At 40.1% G+C, this 23,817-nt stretch overlaps 1 protein-coding gene across 2 annotated transcripts in view; it reads left to right on the top strand.

Annotated features, from left to right (window-relative positions):
• Nucleotides 1-1,825: 1,825 nt before the first annotated feature.
• PMFBP1 (polyamine modulated factor 1 binding protein 1) overlaps nt 1,826-23,817 on the top strand; it is a 52,431-nt gene continuing 30,439 nt past the window's right edge. For both annotated transcript variants that reach the window (XM_019804180.2, XM_019804181.2), the window contains exons 1-5: nt 1,826-1,883; nt 2,665-2,736; nt 7,613-7,768; nt 16,060-16,302; nt 19,222-19,443. In XM_019804180.2, the coding sequence (XP_019659739.1) occupies nt 2,686-2,736; nt 7,613-7,768; nt 16,060-16,302; nt 19,222-19,443 (672 nt within the window). In that variant the 5' untranslated portion in view covers nt 1,826-1,883; nt 2,665-2,685. The remainder of the gene's footprint in view (nt 1,884-2,664; nt 2,737-7,612; nt 7,769-16,059; nt 16,303-19,221; nt 19,444-23,817) is intronic.

Here is a 23,817-nt window from a genome sequence, read left to right on the forward strand (position 1 = left end):
AGAGCACCACAGAAGACACAGAATAAGGGTTTGAGAAGAGAGAAGACATTCAAGTCCTAGACCCAGAGATCAGTATCTACGGATCAGGTAGGGAGCCCCTCCTTCCGTAATGAGTTCTCTCCTCCTGCCACACTCCTCAGAGAGCGTTGTGAAGGCTCATATGACCATTTTATAAAGCGTTTGAGGCTTCCTCAAAGCACTCTTCCTTGTCCATCTGGTAAACATTACTGTCAAATGCATTGAAAATTTATCATATAACCCTTCCATTTTTTTCATCATAGGCACTTCCAAATTGCCCACTGCTGTTGTTAATGATTCACAGGATTCCCAAGTCTCCCTCATGGAACACAACTTAGTTCTCTATTTTTTCCTATCACTTACTTTAGTTAGTAAAGCCCAGTGTCTTTTCAAGCAAATATGAGAGCCTCTGCCTTCCATTTTTCCTTCCAAACACTTTTGGCCCTTGCAACCGTAGCTGTGTAACTCCAAAGTTGATGAAGTCATCACAATCTAGACAGTCATTTTTCTGTCTTTGAGATAAGATTTCACTTGATTTAAGAGCCATTTCCTGACCATCCTGTAGGTCTGCCTGTAGGGGAATATTATTCTCAAGGATATATTTGTTCCATTCCAACTTTTGTGTGATGCTTGGGCTGAATTCATGGTTCCAACTAGAGAAAGATGTGCATCAAGGTAGAACATTGAATCAGTAAGCCCTAGTGCTAGAAAAGACAATGGTCATTTAATACACACACACACACACACACACACACACACACACACAGTTTTTAGAACCAGGAAACAAAGCCTTGGAGAAATGAGTGCTTTTCTTTCCCAAGGCCACTCCTTGACTTAGGTGCTGAACCAGATTTAAAAGCTTGGTGGCCTAGAGCCCAGTTTAGTGTTTCTATGCCACACTATTTTTAATCTTCTCATTTGCCTAGTGCTGTAGATTAAATGTTTGTCCCCCCGCCCCCGCCGCCCTCCAAATTCATGTGTTGAAATTCTAATCCCCAAAATGATGGTATTAGGAAGCGGGGACTTTGGGAGGTGATTAGGTCAAGAGATGGGAATCCTCATGAAAGGGATTAGTTCCCTTATAAAGAGACTACAGATCACCCCCTTAAACTGTCAGCCATGTAAAGCCACAGCAAAAACAAAACAAAAAGCAAACAAACAAACAAACAAAACAAAACAGCTGTCTCTGAAGTGGGTCTTCACCAGATACCTAATTTTCTGGCAACTTGGTCAGGGATTTCTCAGCCTCCAGAACTGTGAGAAATTTCGGTTGTTTATAAGCTACCCAGTTTGTGATATTTTGTTATAGCAGTAAGACCAGCTAAGACACTACTTGTGACATTCACCGATATTTCCTTTAAGGCATAAAGGAAGAAGGCAGGCATAGCCATGTGACTTGTTTTGGCCAATGAAATGTAAGCAGAAGTGAAGTGTGTCACTTCCACTTTAAGAACCTGTGCGGTCCCTCTCTGCTGCCATGGCAACAGGCAACATACCAGATGATGTTCTACCAGCTGGAGAGCAGCCCCAGCTGACTCATAAAGGACATGTAGCGCAGTAAGAAATAAACTTTCGTGGTTTTAAGTCACTGAAATTTGGGGGTTGTTTGTTACTGCAACATCACCTGGCCTCTCCCAACTGAGTAGGCCTGAGCTACATTCCCATTCCCATGATGCATCTCTGTGCACAAAGACTAAAGAGGGTAAACAATGCAACACATCAGAACACAACCCCACAAAACATTCCAAATTCCATGTCTCACCAGCATTCTTTCTTCCTCTTGGCTTATATTAGGGGTGGGGGATGTGGTTCATTACAAAGAATGAGTATTTTGATAGCTCCTCATTCTTGGAACTATTCTGCAGGTAAGTGCCTGGCGGAAGTTTCCTCTAGTTGGAGAGTGAAAAACATAATAGATTAGATTATTTTAGTAACTCGGTGCATTATGACCTGAAAAGCATCATCTTATACTTGTACACATTCATGTGCAAAAATCTTTGGTTTTCCTTGGGACTTTTTATACGGATAATTCTCAGCACTCTGCAAGTTTCATAACTTTACAAGCAGCCACATTACAGTAACCTGAGGCTTTGAAAAAACCACATCATCAGGTATTTCCAAAGTAACAGTTATAAATTAATGGCAGCTGCTCCAGAAGTGGTAAGACAGCCCGTGTGACCTTGGGTAAGTCACTTAGCCTCTCTGGACTTCAGTTTCCTCCTCGGTAAAACAAGGATAGTAATAATAACTGCTTCCCAGGGTGATCCTGAGGAAGAAGGTAGGTTGTGCACATTCTGTCTGGTTCATAATTAGTGCATAATGTTAACTGTATTTGAGCCATTGAATACTTAGAATAGAAAGTAAGATCATCTCAGAACTTTTGCTTTCCAAGAAACTGTGAATGCAGAAATGATTTAGTCCACCAAGTGTCGGTTTTTGGGAAAAGATGTAAATCCTTGGTTCTGTCTGTCTGGTGAAGGTGTTAACACACTTTTGAAAACACAGATGGACAGACAAGTAGTTATTGCTAACAGTTCGGGAAATTTTTCCAAGCTCCCTGCTGAGAGCAAACATCCAGATGGGAAAACCTTTAAAGGGCCAGACTCATTTCTACTTTTACCATCTTAAATTCTTGGACTTTTGCAGGTTTATAACAAAGCTCAGAAAATGCTAAAGCTTAAAGGAGAATTAAGAGGTGCCAAGGAAATGAAAGATGAGGTAAGGCCCCTAACTCTCCTACATACACGGAGTTGAACCTGTGTTACAACAGACTTCTTTTCAAGTTTCACGATTCAAAATTCTAGTAATAAGCACCCCAGAATATCACAAAGAGAGGTGGACAGCAGACCATATCATTTAAGAGCCCAGACTTGAGCTAGGTTGGTCGGGGTCCATATCTAATGGAGGTATAATATTGGGCATGTTACTTAACTTCTCTGAGCTTCCTTTCTCTTACCTAGAAAATATGAATAATTAACACCCATTTCAAAGGTTTGCCATGAGGATCAAGTAAGATACCACATGTAAAACACTAGTTCTTGGGACATAGGAAGCATTTAACAGATAGTAACTATTGTTGCCAATGTTGTCTCTTTCTCTGGAATGATATGGAAATGAAGTGTTCTAATTAGTCTAATATTTTGGTCAAACTGTATTTATCTATTCCCTGCCTCATTCCAGAAAGCATTTAAGGGGGATGTTTAGGTTAGTATAGGATTGTCCCACATGGCATATGCTTTTAACAGCCCTCCTATCAAGAGATGAACTATTTCTGAAAGAGGTGTTTCAGCTCCTTTCCTGCTAGATTACTAGAGGGAGCTGTACAGAATTTGTTGCATGTTCTGCAGGGAACAAGGATCTGGTATGGGTTTTCTAGAAGGGCATTTCTTCATTCAATTGATATCTTTGGACCACCTTCCATGTGTCAGGCATTGTTCTAGAGGCTGAGGATAAAGCAGGGAACAAAACAGAGAAAGATCCATGTTCTTATGGAGCTCACTTTCTAGTAAAATAATTTCTCCTGAGGATATGATGGACTAAAGTATGTAGCAACTGCCCAAGTGCCAATAAAAATCAGCCCATATTCCATAAGTGGCTGACCACTGCCACATGCCATGTGTATCCTGAACTGTATATTTATGTAGTGTGCCAATTTTTAAAGAATTTAGAACACAATAAAATATACTCATTCTTCACTAGATGAACAAAATTGGTTCCAAAATTTTTGCTCACGGGCAAAACCTTGTATAAATGCCCATTAATTCCCATTATAAGTAATCAAAAACTGCAATGTTTCTATTGATGGAAAAGTAAACTCAGGAATCAAGTTAGTAATATTGATAACACTGCTTGAAATTACTGTAGATAACTGTAAACTCTTATTACACAAGTAAAATGTAAAAATTCCTGAACCAATGATAATTTTTAAGGTTTTATGCTTTTTAAAACATACCTCTCATGAGAAATTGATACATGTTGAATGGTAGTAATGGTTAAAAGTGGTTTTCCATTGTTAAAGATTTGTCTTTAGCCTCAGATAAAGATAATTTCCCAAAGGTGATGACTTTTATGGTGTTGTTGGTTGACTCCAAAATTACTCTGGGAACCACCACCCAAGCTTGCTTGTTCAAGTGCCAAATCCTTGATGGAATGCTGCCATCTTAAATCCTTGTAACGCTCTTGACTTCTGGGAGTGCTTCTGAATCCTAAGCCTCAGTTTAACATCAGCTTCCTCCAAGAAGCACAAGACTATCTGTCAATACTTTGAAGTCTGGAGCAAAATTTCTTTCTATCTTTGGAAATGTATGTTCAAGAAGGCATGCTCTTTGAAAAAGACCCATTGAATCAGTACAGAAAATTTGCTTCAGTAAACAATCTTCCAATAACTGTCATGATTGCAACTGGTAGCAGCAGTCATCATTTTACCTGTGGCTGGTAGCTACTGCTGATGTCACAGTCCTTCAAGCAGTGACCAGGTCCCAACCTCACATAAGAAAAACTGGGGTGCCTAAGTGGATAACTTACATAAGTGAAAACTCACCTAGCAGCAGAGGCTTGTGATTTCAGCCATCTTTAATGACTTCACATCTAGGACAGGATCAGATGGTGCCTGAGGCTCAGCATTATGACTCTCAGCTCCGCTCACACCCCAGTACTGGTTACAGAGCTTTGATTGATGAAATGTCAGATTAAATCAATTTCTGCCGCATATTGATACTCAAAAGACATCTGCCTGGAATTTAGCCTTCATAAAGTAGATAGGATTAGAAATAGGGTACAGTGACCTCTGTGCAAGATATTAGCAAGAAATTAGGTTTACTGGAACCTCAGAAACACTTGCCTTTCTGAGGTGAGCACATCCTCTTCTTACAGTAAAAAATATTTTGTCGTGCGTGGGAATCACTTCATTGCTCTCCCAGCATTTTCAAGCCTGTTCTGATGAATAAAAACCCCTGTATGATTTGGACTTTTGGAGTGAATGGTTAGGTTTTGATTTCAAAAGCAAATTTCTTTTGACATCCAACAAAACGCATTTGTTATTCAATTGGTTTACGGAATCCTCAAAGAAAGAATTATTTATTCCAAGCCTCTTGTTTTCTGAATGAAGAAATTGCCTCAGAGACTCTGAGTCAATGCTAATGTCCAAATTAGATGAGATCATCTACATTAAAGATCCAATTCTGAAGTCCTGTTGGTGCATTAGAATGGGGGCAGGCAGGCTTCTGTTCAGAAGACATCTAAAACTAGAGGGAGAAGGGTTTTTTATTGGCCTGACGAGAGAGGGCATTTAGCTTTTAAGTTGGAGAGGCTCAAGTTGTATATCATTGCTACTTTGTTAATGAGTCTACAGTGTGCCAGGCTCCATATGGAACAATCTGGTGACACGGTCCTCACTTTAAGATGCATATATTCAGCATTAAGGCAAGAGTATAGAGCATTTGACACTTCCATAGACCAGGCATTGTATTGTCACCTGATCTGCTCATAGATGCCAAAGAAAGAGCCTTATGACAAGAGGGGAGGAGATCCCTAGGGTCCCCAATCCCCAGAGAGCCTCTATTCCCTATTTCCAGTGTGGCAGCAATGAGAAAAAGAATTTAAAGAACTAGAATCAAACTGCTGCTCCTTGTTGGGTCAAGGATTTTGTTTTCTAGTTAGAAAACAGTGTCCATACACCTTTTTTTTTTTTTAAGCTGCTCTACACGCATTCTCTTAAGAGAGTCCCTGGTAAATTGTAGTAATGGTAATTACATGCTTGGGGCAGTTGACATCCACTGTTATTTTTCTGAAAGTAAGGAACAAGGGACAGGAGCAAGAGAGGAAGAGAGAGAGTTTTGAGATAATGAAATCCTTTTAATGACAGAGCTGCCGTTAACCTAATTAAACTGTAAAGTGGTAAAAAAAAAAAAAATCCAGGTACTAAATGGAAATGAAGAAATAAATCAGCTGAGACAGCAGCACTTCTGGGAAACCTTCTGAATTCCGAATACTCTGACATTGCGGTGTCCGATTCTCGTGGTTATCCTCTGGCCCCCCTTGGCCTTGTGCAGAGGTCTCTTAAACTGACCTGTCCAGTAAGGCTTGATTTACGATGTCCATATCAGGTCTTCAGCTCCCCTGGGAATGAGTGTTATGGAGCTCATATATTTAAGAAGCCAAAGCAATCAGTGGGATATGGTGGCAGATCACTGGCTACAGGGTCAGAAGAGCAGAACTCTCCTCATTCTGCTGCTAACCAGCTATGAGACCTTGGGCACCGCCGTTTGGATCACTTTACCATTTCTGTGCACCCATGGCTTCTTGTGTGCTTTTGCACCTGAAACTCTCTTAGAAGAATTGCCCTTGGGCTCTTGGGGTCACTTTGCTCGTAAGAGCAGAGAGCTGGAAGTCCTTGGGAGCTTATACCCCATGGGGCAGCCCTTAGCCACTGACTGAGTGATAATGAGTCTGACAGACCAGCTTTTGCAACTAATCAAGACAAACTCGGAGGTGTAGCTTACACTCCAAGTTCCCTGTGGGATGAGGCTAAAGCTAGTGCCTGCAGGACTTTGTTTGAAATCGTGCCCTTCGTTGGTTTCTCCCTCTTTCCTGTCCTGCTTCCTCCACTTCCTGGCTGATTTCTCTTGGGAGCGTTTCTTTAATAGATGCCGGGAATCCTCGCCAAAGAGCCTGCTCTGGATAATCTAATCTAAGGCAAGCATCTACCATAAAAGCAGCAGCCTCAGTTTCAGCATCTAAAGCTCAGAGGTGGTAGGACCTGTCCTCTTGAGTGTTATGAAGAGTCTGCACAGTGATAGGACTAAAGCACTGGACAGGTTCACAAAGGGCTTCTTCGTAATCTCTTTTCATACCGTGGCCACTCACAACACTGGGAGTGGAAGGTGGCATCCTAGTGAGATTGGGCACCCGCTTTCTTACCGCAGCTCTACACCTCCAACCCCACCCAACTTGCTATGCTCCACACTCCCTATTTTGATCTCTATCATTAATTTCCATTCTGACCTACCTGTAATTAGCTAATCTTTTTCACTTGTAATCAAAGGCAGATTATCTTATGCAATCAGCCCAGGGATTTTACTTTTATTCTCCTTCATGTACATCTCCACAGAAAAACACAGGTTCACGGATGAGGGAGGTCTTTTGGTTTAGTGGGCAGAGAGAAAGTTAAGGCACTTCAGAATCCACACCACCTCCTTCACTGATTCGCTATAGTCCTGACAAGTTCATTTGACATCTCGCTATGTTCATTTCATCAGTGGCAGAGCCATTAATATTTATAGACAGTCTGCTAGGTGCCTGGAATTATTCTAGGCACTGACTTCCTCTTGAAAAATAGGGGAAGTGTCTGTGATGTACCCACAGCAGTGGGTGAAGATTAATTAATGTAAATAAGTAATTGTCTGAATAATGCAGAGCACTCAGACACCTCGCAAATGGATACTGTGTAAATGTTATACTGGATGAGTAATAACAGCTAAGAGTTGATGGACAAATTTCCAGCAAATTTAAAGTCTCTGTCAACCAGTTAAGTGAACGAAAGTAAGCATTTTCTTGATGGTTTATAATTGATGCTTTTGTTTTTCTGACTGCCTAGGTGGGGGAGAGAGACAGAGAAGTGAGCAGCCTGAACAACAAGCTCTTGAGCCTGCAAGTGGACATCAAAAATCTGCATGATGTCTGCAAGAGACAGGGGAAGACCCTGCAGGAGAGCCAGCTCTGTGTGGAGGAGGCGGTGATGAGCAGCAGCCACGTAAGGCATTCGGCAGCTGCTCCCCACCTCTGCTCCCTCGACTTCCCCCTCTGTTCCCTTGGGCAGGAACAATAATAGAAAATTCTTCCACTAGTCATTCAAGAGCATTTATTGAGCAAGCAATGAGAGAGAATGAAACACATGTACCCAATAAAACACACACACACACACACACACACACACACACACACGCACGAAAACCCCATTCCTGCCCTCAGGATTTTTTCATTTGGCTATGGCCAAGGTCATCTACATTTGAGGCCCTGTCTTTTCCTTATCTGGCCTTTCACACCTGGATTTGCAGCATCTGAGGCCCATTTGCCCTGAAAAGACCAAATCATAGTTATATAAGGAGAGTAGCATCTCCTAATGGATTTTAGACAAACTTCTAAGTCAACCATGAAAGTAACAACTGTCCCACTTGCTCAGAGGTGTCGCTGTTCATCAGTGCAGCAGGTGATCTTTGTTGCCCCTTAGGCAGCTCTCTGCCTACAAGCTTTCCTTCTGGATGCAGGAACCCAAACAACCAGACAAGCTTAAATGGGGAATGGCTAATGCCCCCAAAATCAGCCCTCTACCAATGGAAGGGAGGTGGTTAAATAACTTATCACTCTTGCCCCCACAGTCATAGAACACTCCAGGCATACTCTTTGCTCTGCCCTGACGTTCCTCAACAGGATCCTGCACCAGTTGCCCACCATGGGAACTAGCTTGATAACGCGCCCTTCCGCAGCTCCCTTCCTTCCCTTGTCTCATTTCTCCACCCGCCTACCTGAGTTTCCCGAGATCACTTCCCTCATAACCTCCTACTTGACACTGTCCCTTGCCAAAGGGCTTGCTTCCAGAGGTGTGCAAACCAAGACACTCAGTAACACTTGTGCTGGGCATGTATAAACAGTGGCAGGATCATCCTCTTCTGGCATGATCATCTTTTTTGAGCTAATACTTACCTGTAGGCTAGGCAGTTCATCACCTGAGGCAGCTTCATTTCAGCCTGAGGTTTTCTCTCTTTGGAAACTCTAGTGCTAGGGTCTTTAAACCAGTCTCTAAATTTATCCCCATAAGCAGGGGAGTCAGCTGGGAAATATTTTCCCATAACTCTCTCCAAACTTTGGATTTGCAAGAATGCCTTACTTGCAGTCTTCATTTCCTTTTAGGGACTTGAGTCCTTGGCAAACATGAAGCAGGTACAGGCTGCACAGACCTGTCTCCAGACCCTCAAGTTAGCCTTAGCTGCTGCGTAAGACTCCACTGTCCTCCACATCTGTGGTCAAGGATCTGGTCTCTTATTTGGGTCTGTTAGAGTTCTTCCAGGACTTACCACCTCCCTATAGAAACCCCAGACTGGTCTTCCGCACTGCCCTAAAAATGTTACCGACAAAGCAATTCCACCTTATCTTACTGATAAGATCTTACTCCTTGCCCCAGGAGGTCACAAACAGAAAAATCCATTGGTTTTCCTAAGTGGATCTCAGGAAGAATATTATCATAATTTACTTCTTTCTAAATATTAACATTTTAGGATATTTTCACCATTGCTGTCCAAGTTTATTTATTCCCCCAGTCAAGGAAAGCCATGTGGCTTATAAGATACCTAGCAACTTGGAGGGAGAAAGGTATTAAATCGCATTTTATTATTCTAATTGCCCAGAAGAAGGTCTAACAGCTTGAAATAAGCTTTAAAACAGGCTCTTTTTTCCCTAGCACTTAGTGCAGAATTTAAATTGCAGACTACACATAAATAAACACAATTAGATGTAGACTTATACTCATCCACTCAGAAAATCGCTGCAAGATCTGCCCTCTACAAGGAAATGTAAAATGGGAACAGAGGGGAAACCTGAGCCTTTCTGGAACTTTTGACTAATATCTAACAAGGATCTGGAGAAGTGAGCCAGAGGTCGTAGTTCAGAACTACAGTTAGGAGAGAAAATTAAAATACTCCATCAGATGTTATGTGTAGGTACAGGGATGGCAGGCAGGGGGTGGGTAACCTTGTAAATCAAGAATATGTTATGCTCCAAAACCCAGAAACAGAGATAGGATGAGGGCAAAGCAAATGAGGTACTAGGGTGCAACATTTACAGGGTACGTACTCCCCAGGTGCCAACTCTGTGCTTGCCCCACCTTGAGATGGAATGCCTCCCTAAAATTTGCACCTCACTTGACCCGCTGTACTGTAGTCCTGACCCTGCTGATGACCCAGAAGAGTGCCTCAATTAAAGTGAAAGGAGAAAAGAACAACAGAGATATCATAATAAAAGGATGATCAAATCAGAAAAAGAAGGGTCTCTCTAAGCAATTCCCCAAACCCCTTTGGCCCTGGTCATGGCATGGGGAGAATACCCTGATATTTAGTACAGCCTAGATTGTCAAACTTATTTTTGAAGTGGATAAAAGGCACAGTTCTTAGCATAAAACTATGTAAAGAAGTTTGATTTCTGAAGATAAAAGTAACTAGTCAAGTATGGGTTAATACATTCTTGATGGAATTTATGACACAGAAATATCACTTGGAGTCATTGGGAATGAAAAAAAAATTTTAAGTGAAACTGCTAAATGCAATGTGGGATCTGGGACTGGATACTAGAACAGAAAAAAACAAACAAACATTAGTGGAAAAAACTGATAAAATCCAAATGAAGATGTACTTTAGATAATAGTAAACTACCAATGTCAATTTCCTAGTGGGACAAATGTACCACAATTATGTAAAATGTTAACCTTAGGGAAAGAAGGGTGAAGAGTATGTGGAAACTCTGTATGCTACTTTTGCAATTTTTCTGTAAATCTAAAATAATTCCAAAATGAAGAGGGTTTTTTTTTTTTTTCTTTAAAGGGACTCTCTGGTAAGCAGAGATCACAGATGAGAAAAATGTCTAAGCCGTGAAGATGTATTCAAAAGAAATGCATGTCACTTAAATACCCAGTTCTACACTCTACCAATATAGGGAAGTACAAGAAACATACTCTGTGGCTGGGGCGCCTGGGTGGCATAGCCGTTAAGCGTCTGCCTTCGGCTCAGGGCGTGATCCCGGCGTTATGGGATCGAGCCCCACGTCAGGCTCCTCCGCTATGGCTATGAGCCTGCTTCTTCCTCTCCCACTCCCCCTGCTTGTGTTCCCTCTCTCTCTGGCTGTCTCTGTCTCTGTCGAATAAATAAATAAAATCTTTAAAAAAAAAAAAAGAAAAAGAAACATACTCTGTGGAAGATATAAAAAGTAACTGATAAACCTATCTAGTGATAAAAGGCTAAACCAGGGTTACAGGGAAAATATCTCACTTAACATCTCAAAGATAGGGGAAGAAGTTCCTGACAATGACTGGGGGAAGACGAGACTTTCAATTCCTAAATGAAGGGGAAAAAGCAGCAGGGATCTAGTTAACCAGAGCAATGCCAACCTGAGACAGAAGAGAGTGCAAACTGGAATAGGGAATAAAATGGTTAAAAAGTATTTTGAAAAGCCGGCTTTAGGCAAATCAGCAGGACCTGATGACATACTTTGAAGAGTACTTAAGGAATTGGCAGGTGTTATTACATAGCTGCTAGCGATTATTTTTGAGAACTCAAGAGGATAAAGAAAGTCCCTGTAGACTGAAAAAGGGTAAATGAAGTGCTCATCTTTTTAAAAAGGGAAAAAGGACAATCCTGGTAATTATAGACCTGTCAGCTTAACTTCAATATCAGGGAAAATATAGAACTTAACATCAATCAATTAGCATCAACTTGAAAAGCACCAAGTATTGGGTAGAAAGCAAAGTGACTTCTCAAAAGGCAAATCATGCCAGGCCAATTAATTTCCTTCTGTGATCAAGTAGCCACATAGGCAAGGAAAGAGCAATAGCTATAATCTCTTTGACCATAAGTAGGGCTAAAAAATTGACTAAATATGGGAACAGGTTCCTACCGGTGGCCAGTGCTCTCCATCTTTTAAGACAGCTGAGGCCTGGGTAGAAATCTATCTGAGAAACATGGTGGACAAGACAGCCTCCAGAATCATGTCCAACTCTGGAGGGTAACTTCAGGAACTAATCTCACTTCTGGAAGATTACTTCCAACTTGCTCATTTTCTCCAAATCTCAGTTTAAAGGTCAAAGCAGAATCCAATAAAATGTCTGTTTTCACTAGAAAGAAAACTTTAAAAAAGGAAGACAAAGAAGCAATAGGAAATGCATTGATACCTTATCACACTGTTCTCTGGCACATATATGAGTGAAATGTAGGCTTAATCCATAGCATGTCATTTTCTATTCATTTAGAATTAAGAAGAATAATCTTTTGAATACTTAAGGATAAATAAGCAGAAATTTAATAGGTCTCAAATAAGTCTAGGCATTTCTCCAAGACTTTGAAACTTGATTCCTCTAAACCCATAGGTATCTAGAGTGTACAAATGTTTAAAATTCTCATCCAAGGAAACTCTAGTTTCTCTGCAGATATGAGCAGTTCTTGGATCTTTATAACCAGACAAATTTGGACAGGTGCTATGTTTGCCCAATATTGGAAGATTTGGATGAAGTCTCATCATGTAGTTGGTCTATCATGTTATCTCAAAGCAAAATTAAACCCAAAAGATTCAACATGACATCTGGGGAAAAGAAATTACTAACAGTTCACCAGTATCACTGACAGGTTGTTAAGCTTTACACACACAGGAAAAGACATGTGTCTTTTAAGCCAAAGGTCAATTAACAAACATGCTTAAGAATAGATGATGTGCCACATACTAGAAGGGGAAGTCCTAAAGAAAGGGTTTGACTTAAAAAAAAATGCACTTCTTCCATTCTTTTGTATAATGAAGAGAAAACAGAGACATGAAAATAAGGGTAAGCTAAGAAAGAATGAACAATGTAGAGACCACAGTTAGTTTTCAACTGAGTCATATATATCCATCAGTGGAAAGGCAGGTCCGAAGCAACAGTTACACACAAGCACTTGAAGGACCAGGAATTCAGTTTTTTAATTGTCAGAGATCAAGTCAACTTCAGCAAAGCCAAGAAAAACAGAATTTGGCCACAAGTTGATAAGGATTTTGTTGGGTATCTGCTTCACTAAAATGAGTTCTCTGAATTAACCCTACCTCAGGATGTTCACTCCTTTGCTTTGGTTCTAGCCACATTAGGTATTTATCCTTGGCCATGTCTTTTTCCAAGTAACTTCCCACCCCTCAGCCTACCTGTGTAGACAGAAGACTTGGGCTGTTGAGAACATCCCCCTATATGTGTATGTGTGCCTGAGCACCCACACACACACCACTCCCAATCCCTTCATGGGTGAGTGGTGAGAATAGCAACATTCTTATCTTGAAAAGAGGGAGAGCATGTAACGAAAAACATTTAATATAAATGTTAGCAATTATAGCTGCACAGAGTAAATACAAAATTCAGCATCGTTTGGTTTAAGAAAGAAATATCATTAACATTCCTCCAGCCACATACACCAGATATCCAGGCCAAGAGTTTAGCTTCTCCTTGCCTAGGTTTTCTTGCTGGTGACCATAGTGGTCCATTTTCAGTCTTCTCATTCAGAATGAACTGACTCAATCAGCTGTTGTCTTTATGGTTCTGAGCTGGTCTGAGCCTCCCTTATCTTACCTGAGCCATCCCCACTCACTATCACTAGAGAAAATTTTCCCTCTTTTCAGTCCCAGCTCTCGCAGAATTACTCTCATTCTCCATCTTCAGTTACTCAGACCAAAACCTTGGATTCATCCTGCCTTGGATGACCATCATATCCCACCATCCCACATCTAACACAGCAGCCAATCCCATGAGATCTACTTTCAAAATGTATCCATGATCCCACCATTTCTCCCAACTTCCAACTTGGTCCATGCCACCATCCCTTCTTGCCTGGATTCTTGCAGCAGCCTCATTGCTGGTCTCTCTACTTTAATCATTGCCCCCCTACAGTTAATTTTCAGAAGAACAGCCAGTGTGTCCTTTGTAACAGCTAAAGGACATCATTTCACTTGTCTGTTCAGTACCCTCCAATGTCCTTTTATCTTACTGAAAGGGATAGTTAAGGTCTTTAGAATGGCCTACATGGCCCTAAAGGAGCTCATCTCTCTTTCCTTTCTCACCTCATCTGGTACCACTCTCCGCTTTACTGTCTCTGCTCCCGCCAGAACAAAGTGGCTCCTCAGACACCACCAGGCACCTCCCACCTCCAGGCCCTAGCACCTATTATCTCTCCCTGAAGTGTTCCCGCTGTAGATTCCCACCAGGCTCCTTCCCTGCTTCCTTCAAGTCTTCACTCAAATGTCATCTTCTCAATGTGGTCCTCCATGAAAATACTTAATTCAATATTACAGCAGCCTCCGTGCAAGCATTCCTCATCTCTCTCCCCTGCTTTACTCTCCTACATAGCATTTTTCCTTTTAATACACTGCATAATTTACTTATTTAACTTGCTGCCTCCCCCCGCCCAGTGGTGCAAACTGCATGAAGGCAGGGATTCTGTTTTATACACTGCTATATCCTCATTACCTACTACAGTGCTTGACACATAGTAGTTGCACCGTGATGTTTGCTAAACAAACTAATTAAAGGAAAATATCACATCCATCCATGGCTACTATGTTAATGCTCATAGCAGCAATATTCATGATAGCCAAAAACTGAAGCAATTCAAATGTCCCTCAACTGCTGAACAGATAACAAAATATGGTATAGTCATACTATTAAGCAATAAAAAAGAACAAAATACTGATTCTTGCTACAGCATGGATGAACCTTAAAACATTAAGCTAAGTGAAAGAAACCAGTCACAAAAGATAACATATTATACAATTCCATTTATATGAAATGTCTGGAAAGGACAAATCCATAGAGGCGGAAAGCAGATTAGTGGTTGCCCGGAGCTGGGGTAGGAACAAGAGTGACAAATGGGCAAGAGGGAATTTTTTGAGGTGATGGAAATGTTCTAAAACCAGATTGTAATTGTGATTCTACAAATCATTGAACTATACACTTACAGTGGTTAAATTTTATGATATTTAAAGTATACTTCAATAAAACTGTTTAAAAAAAGTTAATTTTTAGAAAGTTTGAAAGTACTCCGTTAATGAGGCCAAGGCCACAAGCTCAAGTTTTGGGGAGCCAATGAGATTGCCTATTCTCTATTTAATTTCCTACTTTCCGTCATACCTAGCTGTGTATAAACCTTTAGTCTAGGTCCTATAGAAGCAGACATGGCCCCTGCCTTCTAGGAGTTTATAATCTAATTAAAAGATAAGATACACAGAGGTCACTGCAATGCAAAGCAGAATGTGAAACATCATATTGAAGACATGCCAGTAAAGTCTATGATATTGGTGCAAAGATGGCTTTGCAGGGAAAACGGGAAGGAGAGCAAAAATTGGACAGTATTTTAAAGAATAAGTAGAAGGATAATAAGCAGAGATGGGAGTTAGGGAATGCCCATGGGCTACCCTCTTCATCCACTTCTCTTTCACATGTCATCAGGAATGTTGGGCAGGAAAATATAGAAACTTCAGGGCAAAGGCCTCACCCATACTGAAATAAACAACTCAGGGATGTATCCTACCAGCAGCATATCTGATACAAAGTAGGTGCTCAACATGTTTATTGAATGAATGAAAATGTAGGCTAGGTCTAGCAGCATTTCAAGCTGATTGTGGGTTGGCAGGAAGAGATCTCTCTCTCTCTCTTTCTCTCTCTCTCTCTCTCTCTCTCCCCCTCTCTCTCTCTCTCTCACACACACACAAATACACACACAGACACACACTCAGCATCTACAAGGTCACATCTTCCTTCAGGAGGAGACAACAGAGTCAGTGCCCAAATGTGCCTGGATAATTTCTGCCTCCCATTTCCCAGCACTCCAGAAAGCTGTTTTCCCAAGAGTTTACCCTTTTACCTAAATCAAGTTTAGTCCAAGAATTCTGACCAGAAATCCATTGTGTTCTAGATCAATTGGGTTATCTTTAAATGTGAAGACAAAAAAAAAAGCATATTATCATGTGTACCTTTATATTACTTTCTAGGTCCTTTAGGTGTATGTTTTTTCTTCTGGCCTAAATAATATGAATGGTAGATCTAACTAGTAGGAAAGAACTAGGACTTTTTCTTCTTTCAAATCATCCTTACAGGATGGAAATACAAAATGATGTTTCATTGTGGATAGAGAGAAATAATTACTAAGTGTTCTGTGAATGAAAGGATGGATAGATGGATGTCAATGGTTGAACAAATAAAAAAAATCAAAGAATGAATGCATACTTAGTGAAAACCTAAAGTTTTTTCCATATATTCTATCTCAACTGCAGAATAAGAAACAAGCATTAGCATTCGAGGAGTCCCAGATGGAGTTTGAGCCCAGTAAACAGTGCCATCTGAGACAACTCCAACAACTAAAGAAAAAACTGCTAGCCCTTCAGCAAGAACTGGAGTTTCGCACAGAGGAGTTGCAGACTTCTTACTGTTCCCTCCTGCAGTATCAGTCTGTCCTAGAGAAGCAGACTTCTGACCTGGTTATTCTCCACCATCACTGCAAACTGAAAGAAGATGAGGTATAGATAGAGTAACTATGGAAATGTCTCATATGCCCATGTACCTGCAGAAATCAGGCCACACCTACTAGAAAGCAGACACTGGCCTTACAGAGGAGAGCTTCTCAACATCTTGAGCAGGTTTTATCAACTTTCCCTCTTTAATTCTTAATCTTTTTAAAGCTGAACAGAGGGAACTAAAGAGAATGGCATAATTGGGTGAGAGCTCCAGTATCAATATACGTGGGACATGTGATATGTGTGTATGTGTGTGTGTGTGTGTGTGTGTGGTATGCATATAGGTCCGTCATTTCCATCCTATTATCATTGCAATTTAAATGCAAAAGACTCTAGGTCTCTGAGGGTTATAAAAAAGGTATAAAGTCCATTAAATGAACCATTTTTAGAAAAATCAGATTTTGATAATATAAAAATTCCTAGCACTTGGATGGCTGATAAGATAACCAGACGTTGAGTCTGAGTCAATCACTGAGAGTACCAGATCGGTCATTTTTTTCAGGCTGGAGTTTTAGATCATATAGACTTAGGTATATTTTGGACATTCATTTCCATTTGTGTCCCAAGATAGTATTTTTTTAAACCAGAAAGAGCATCCTTGTGGAATCCTGAGTAAATTCCAAAAACCAAAACTATAGAATTTAAACCAGTTGAGCCGTGGTAGCGCTAGCAGCAGTGAAACTATGGGTTCTGAGTAATGAGGCAGACAGCCTCCCCCAGCATTTTCTTCCTCCGCCTTTAGAGATAAAATTCCAAGCACTGTCTAGGATGATGCTGTTGCTTAAGGGCTAATTCCAGGGGCTTTATGAGGACTTGCAGAATGTAGAATTTTTTAAAAGAGAATATTATGAGAATTTGTTGTAAAGGATTGTGAGGTAAAGAAACAGAGAAAGGCTATCCTACAAAGTATAATTGAGGACAAAGTCTGTACACATAAATCATAGTTTAATAAAACTAAAGCAGGGCTGTGTTAAAACTGGCCAGCTCTTAAACAAGAGTCCAGCCTGGACAGAGCAACCCTGAATTAGTTGCAATTCATTTGGCTGCATGTTAACAGAAAACCCCAAGGTAATATTGACATCAGATAGTTTATTTCTCTGACATATAAAAGAAGTCTGGAAATAGGTGGTTTAGGACTGTTACGGGAACTGCCTGTGTCAGCAAGTACCTAGGGTCCTATCTTTTGGGTCCACCATCATCAGCTCAAAACTTCCATTTTGTAGATCTCCTGAGGTGGCTGCTGGAGCTCCAACTATCACATCTGTGTTCCAAACAACCAGAATGGAGGCAGGGAAGGAGGTGGGGAAAAAAGACACACTCTTCTAAGGACACTTTCCAGAAGACCCACAGAACACTTTCATTTATGTATCACTGGCCAGAGTTAGTCACGTGGCTACAGCTAGTTCCTAGGAAGCCAAGGAAATGTATTTCAGTGACATGGCTCAACTACTAAGGAGGAGGGGGACAATTGATGTGGGATCTGGTAAATAGCAGTCACCAAAAATGATCTCAAGCTGGCAAAACATTGGAAAAATTTACTCTAGGCATTCTGCCAAGTTTCCCTGATACTTTGTTGCACAGTAGCATCAAACTTCTATGTAAGGTTGGGTTTCCCAGCAGCAGAGCCTAAAACAAGGAGATGTGATCCCAGAGGGAGAGTGGAGAAGTGAGTCAAAGAAAGACAGGAAGCCTATAAAGAAAATCAGTATTAAGATCACAGCCTTGGGCACCTGATATCCAATCCCTCCGGAGAACCTGGGGTGGTAGTGTGGAACTTGCCTCAGAGTGATCCCTGCTCACCACCCAGTCATTGGTTGAAGGCTGCACCTGAGGGTGTTAAACGCCCCCCCCCCATACTTATAACCTGCTTTTTCTTGCTCCTCTGCTGGAATGGGCTCCTGAGGCCAGAGCATCCCTCAGGCAAAGAGTTGAAGATGCTTGTGGTTGGAATGGGTTTAGCATTCAAAGGAATGGTGAGTGCCTGGGGGGAGTCACTGATAGCTTCCCAATTATAAACATTTGAATATAAAATTCTCCTTCCCTCTTCCTTTTATCTGATCAACATCTCAAACTAAATGACCTTTTCCTAGGAGGAACTTCAAATGGCCGGCAGCAAGCATAATTAGCTTAGACCAACAGAACAGGTTCTATCCAAATTCTACACTGACCTATTTGAACCAGAATGAAACCTTCCTCGATGACCCTTCAATACATGTAACTCTAGCCATACAGTTGAGCATAGTCAGCTATATACGGTTATTTGCTAGTTATAAATGATATCTTCCCCAAATTGTGAGAGTTTTGTAAACTCTTTGAGGGAAGAGCCTATGTCTTATAGGTATATATCCCCTCAGTACCCAAGACATTGTTTATGAGCACTCAATAAATATCTGTCAGTTGGTCAACTAATTAATCGATTAGGAAGAGAAGCAATCTAAATAAGAACTGTCCAAGTCCCAGAAGAACTTGGGGTTGTTCCCCCTCAATCTCTCAGGAAATTTGCTGTGTGCAGGAGGGGCTCCACATTTTCTAAATTAGATCTTAAGAGAATACCTAGGAAGGAAAGAATACTGGCATTTCAAGCCCTTAAAAAAAAATGGAGCTATACAGACTCATTCCCGTTAATCTACTAACAAGACCTTATTGACTTTTTACTACATGGGAGACAGAATGGAAAAAAGATAATGGTCCCTACCTTTAAGAAGCTTACCATCCAAATAAGACAATCTTTTTGTTTTAATTTCTAATCATTAACATTCTGGTATCATATATTGTAGCTTTTAAATCTGTCCTGGGCCTATTCTGTGCATCTGGGTTTCTCGTTAAGACATAAGATTCCTCTGCATGGGGTCCTTATAGCCATACCCTTTCCTCATTAGATGCTTCCATGACTTCAGTGCGGTTTCATTCCTATACCAACAGGTGATTCTCTATGAGGAGGAAATGGGAAATCATAATGAGAACACAGGGGAGAAGCTCCATTTGGCACAGGAGCAACTTGCTTTGGCCGGGGACAAGATCGTCTCCCTAGAAAGGAGCTTAAGTCTCTACAGGGATAAATACCAGACCTCGCTAAGCAACATTGAGTTACTGGAGTGCCAAGTGAAGATGTTGGAGGGGGAGCTCAGCGGGATCGTCAGTCAGGTAGGACCCCCATCAGGCCACTCAGCCTAGGAGCTCCAGCAAGTGGACATGCTCCCAGGTGGTCCCCAGGTAACAGTCCCTGCTTTCTCTGAGGGAAACCCAAACCTTCAACCAATGTCATTCCTTCCCTTAAATTTTGTACCCCTCAGCTTTCAATTTCCAGCCTTCACATCTCCTTTAAGATTCCTCCTTAGGAATTTTGAGGCTCCTTAGTTAATATAAAGTGCCAGCACTTCAAATAAGGTAAAAATCAAAATACCAAATGAGCTCTCAAATCTTCCACGTTCTCGTGGGGGTCTGGCTGGGGGACCCTTCTCGGTCACAGGACTCATGCAACCCATGACTTCAGGATCAAACAGGAGGTGAAACCCATGAAAGATAACAAGAGCCAAAATGCCTGAATCTTTCTTTTTCTTTTAATTGCTTTTTTTAATTACACAAGTAATACAACAATGTAGGCTCCCCAGACAGAATCATGGAGATTAAATGTGAAAGTCTGCTTTCCGCCTCCTTTACCCTACCCTTCTCGCCTTAGGTAATCACTTGAATAATCTGTTGGGAATCTTCCTCAGTCTTTTGTTACACAGTTACATATATAAATGTTTAGGGTTTTCTTTTTATATAAATGGGTCATTTTATAAATGTGGTTCTACACCTTGCTTTTTAAATGTATATCTTGACGTTAGTTGTCAACCTTGTATTCTGTGGTATGACTATACCATCTACTGACCTATTTTGTCTATTACAAACAAGCTGTAATGAGCATCCTTATTCCTATGGGCTAATTTCCTAAAGTGGGATTGCTGGGTCAAAGGATATGCTTATTTTTAATGTTTAAAGATACTTCCAAATTGAATCCTAGAATGTTTCTACCAGTTTACACTTTAACCAACAATAATTAAGGGAACTTATTTCCCACTCTCATGGTATGTTTTCAGTCTTTTAAATTTGTGCTCAACTGATGCATGGTGGGGGGAATGTTTTCTCATTACAGTTTTCATTTCTTTTAATTCTAACAGTTGTGGGTTGGGTTCCCCCAGGAAGCAGACTCTGAGACAGATTGGCATGCAGTACGTTTGTTAGAGTGAGCCTTTGGTATCAACACCTGTGAAAGGAAGGAGACGGAAGCAGGGTTGAGCAGAGGGAGGGGTTGAGCAGAGGGAGAATTTGAGCTGTGATGCAGTCCCAACAAAGGCCTCAGCCAACCCTGGGGGAGCTCTGGGGCTGGATGGACATACAAAAGTGTCCCAAATTAGGGGGAAGGGAGCTGGCCTTTTACTTCCATGTTGATCAGTTATGGAGGTGAACTGCCCCTAGGGAGAGGCATGACTTGGAGCAGAGCAGTTTTCTCCAGCCCAGAAAGGGCTGACAGCTGAAGGCTGTCTCGGGGCAGCACTCTCAGCAGCTGGGGGAGTAAGTCCTTCATTGCTGAAGGGGGCCTGGAGGCACAACACAGCGCCCACCACCCTGACAAAGTACTGAGCACTGTTCATGAGTGCATTGGTCATGTGGATTTTTGTTTGATGAATTACGTGTTTAAATCCTTAACCTATTTTTTTATTGCGTATTTAGTCTTTTTTGTATTGACTTATAAAAGCTTATTAATACATTACAGGTAATAATGTTTTACTACATATGTTACAAATATCTTCTTCCAGTTTGTAACTTTTCATTTTACTTTATTAATGATATTTGTCACCATACAGAAATTTTTTAACTTTTATGGAATTGAATTGCTCAGTCCTCCTCTATAGAGTCTAGGTTTTCTTTCTTTTTTAAAAGATTTATTTATTTATTTGAGAGAGTGAGAGAGTGGGAGAGGGGCAGAAGGAGAGGGAGAGAATTCCAAGCAGGCTCCCCACTGAGCACAGAGCCCGAAGGCCAGATCTCACGACCCCAGGATCATGACCCAAGCCAAAATCAAGAGTCAAACACCCAACCAGCTGAGGCTCCCAGGCGCCTCTAGGTTTTATTTCTTGCTTAGGAAGGCCTTCTCTACCCCCAGAATTACGAAGGTTTACCTCATTTTTTTTATCACTTTTATATTTTTGTATTTCCATATTTTTATCTTTAGTCCATCTGGAATTGATATGGATGGATGGATGGATAGATAGATAGATAGATATCTACATATATACATAGATACATAGCTATAGATACACATAATTTTATGTTTACCAAAAGGGGTCTCCAACTGTCCCAACCCTATTTGTTGAACCCTTTCCCCACCGATTTGAATCACCAACTCGGTATATATACTGATCCTTGTGTACACATGGTTCTTTCTGAACTCTGTTCTTTTGATCTATTTGCCAGTTTTTGCACCAAGATTACAGTTTTTTAGCAACTTTAATTGATAATATGTTTTGATAGCTCCTTCAGAGCAGGTTCTCCTCCCCTGTTCTTGACTTCCAAATATTTCTTGGCCATTTTTGTACATCTTCTCGGTGAAATTTAGATTTATGCTGACTTACTTTCAAATTATACATTAATTTGGGGAAAATTAGTATGTTTTATGGGACATGACATGCTTCTACTTTTATTTAAGTTTTTTTATGCACCCTTCAATAAGACTTTATACTTTTCTTTATAGATTTCACATATTTCTTGCTAAGTTTATCCCTAGCTATATTACAGTTGTTACTGATTTTGTGAATGAGATCTCTTATATATTTCATTTTATTAACTATTACTGATGTATAGGAAAATTCTTGTTGCATCACCTTATTAAACTCTCTGACCAGATTTTCAATGGACTGCTTGGTATTTCATAATTGCTTTCCTTTTCAATATTCATACAACTTATTTTCCATCTTACTGCATTGACCAGGACCCCCAGAACAATGTAGAATTATAACATCTTTGGCTTGCTTCTCATTTTAAAGGAAATGTTTCTAGTATTTCTCTATTAAGTATTATGTTTATTTTTGGCCGCTTATTAATATTCTCTTTCAAGTTGAAGGTGTGACCGTCTATATATAGGTCATTGAGAATTTTTGTCAGGAATGAATGTTGAGCTTTATCAGATGTTTTTGTTAGCAGCTATCAAGGTTATCATAGATTTTTTTCTTTAATGAAGTGAATTATATTAATAGATATTCATTTATAGGAAATCTCTATGCTCCTGAAATAAACCTTGCTTGATCATGATATATTATTATTTTACTTTATTTATTATTTTGCTTTATTTTAATAATAATTATATATCATTATATTACAATAAACTGCTATACTAAATTTCTTAAAGTTTTGTTTTTTGTACTTATTTTCAGAAATGAGATTAGTTTGATCACTCAAATTCTTGTGCTCTCATCTCATATTGATGTCTGGATTATGCTACCCTAATATAAATGAGTTGGAAAGTTTTCATCTCTCTTTTAATCTCTGGAACTGTTTATACAACATAAAATATGCATTTCTTTAAGATTACAAATAAAACCAACTTTTAATCATTACTTAAGCAGTATATTCCACCTCTTCTAAATCCTTGGACTTCTCCTTCTTAATTCTTTCAGAAACAATTGTGAGTTGTAAGATTTCTCAATGTTCACATGTCTGAACAAGATTATTCTGTCTTCATTCCTAATTGCTAGTGTGGCTGGGTAGACAAACTTTCAGAAACACCTTCCTTTAAGTCTTTGAAATTATTGCCGCATTGTCTTGTACCATCCAGTATTAAAGAGGAATTGTTAGATTTTGGTCTGTTTCTCATTTTTTGGAAGTCACCAGTTTTATCTCTTTGAATTCTAGAGGGTTTTAGACTCAAGGTTTCTCAGTTTATTTTTCATTAAGCCTCTCAACATTTAACTGACTCTTTTAATCTGAAGATCTACAATTTCTTTAATCCAGGGAGTTTTTCTTCTATTACTTTTAAATTAATTTCTATTTTTCATCCTGTAATATTAAGACATTGGACCTGTAGGTATCATCTTCCTATTTCTTAACTTTTCTATTGTTTTCCATTCTTTTGCCCACTTACACACTAATTTATTTATAAGAATATTATTTATGGTCAGTTTTAGATTTCTCACTGACCCTCCTGCAGCTTGCTCATATAGCTTTCATGCTCAGTGAACATAAACTATTTCTAACTGTGCCTGAAAAAGCCTAGTTAGGGAAACAAGTTTAATGGGGAAAGATCTACTCTCCAAACTGGAGCTCTTTGCTCTTTTCTGGCTATCTAAATCAGCTCACTTCATTGTTAGTGCAGACCCATGTGCATGTAGTAACCTTCATGCATGATTTTGATGACCTAGAGAAAAATGGTTATAGGAAAATGGACATATTCATGGTGAGGGCAGTATCAATTGGTACAATTTCTTGAAGGATAATTGTGTAATATCTATCAAAATTTTAAATATGTGTTAGCAATCC

The sequence above is a fragment of the Ailuropoda melanoleuca genome, chromosome 12, assembly GCF_002007445.2.
Source record: "Ailuropoda melanoleuca isolate Jingjing chromosome 12, ASM200744v2, whole genome shotgun sequence".
Classification (NCBI taxonomy): Eukaryota; Metazoa; Chordata; class Mammalia; order Carnivora; family Ursidae; genus Ailuropoda; species Ailuropoda melanoleuca.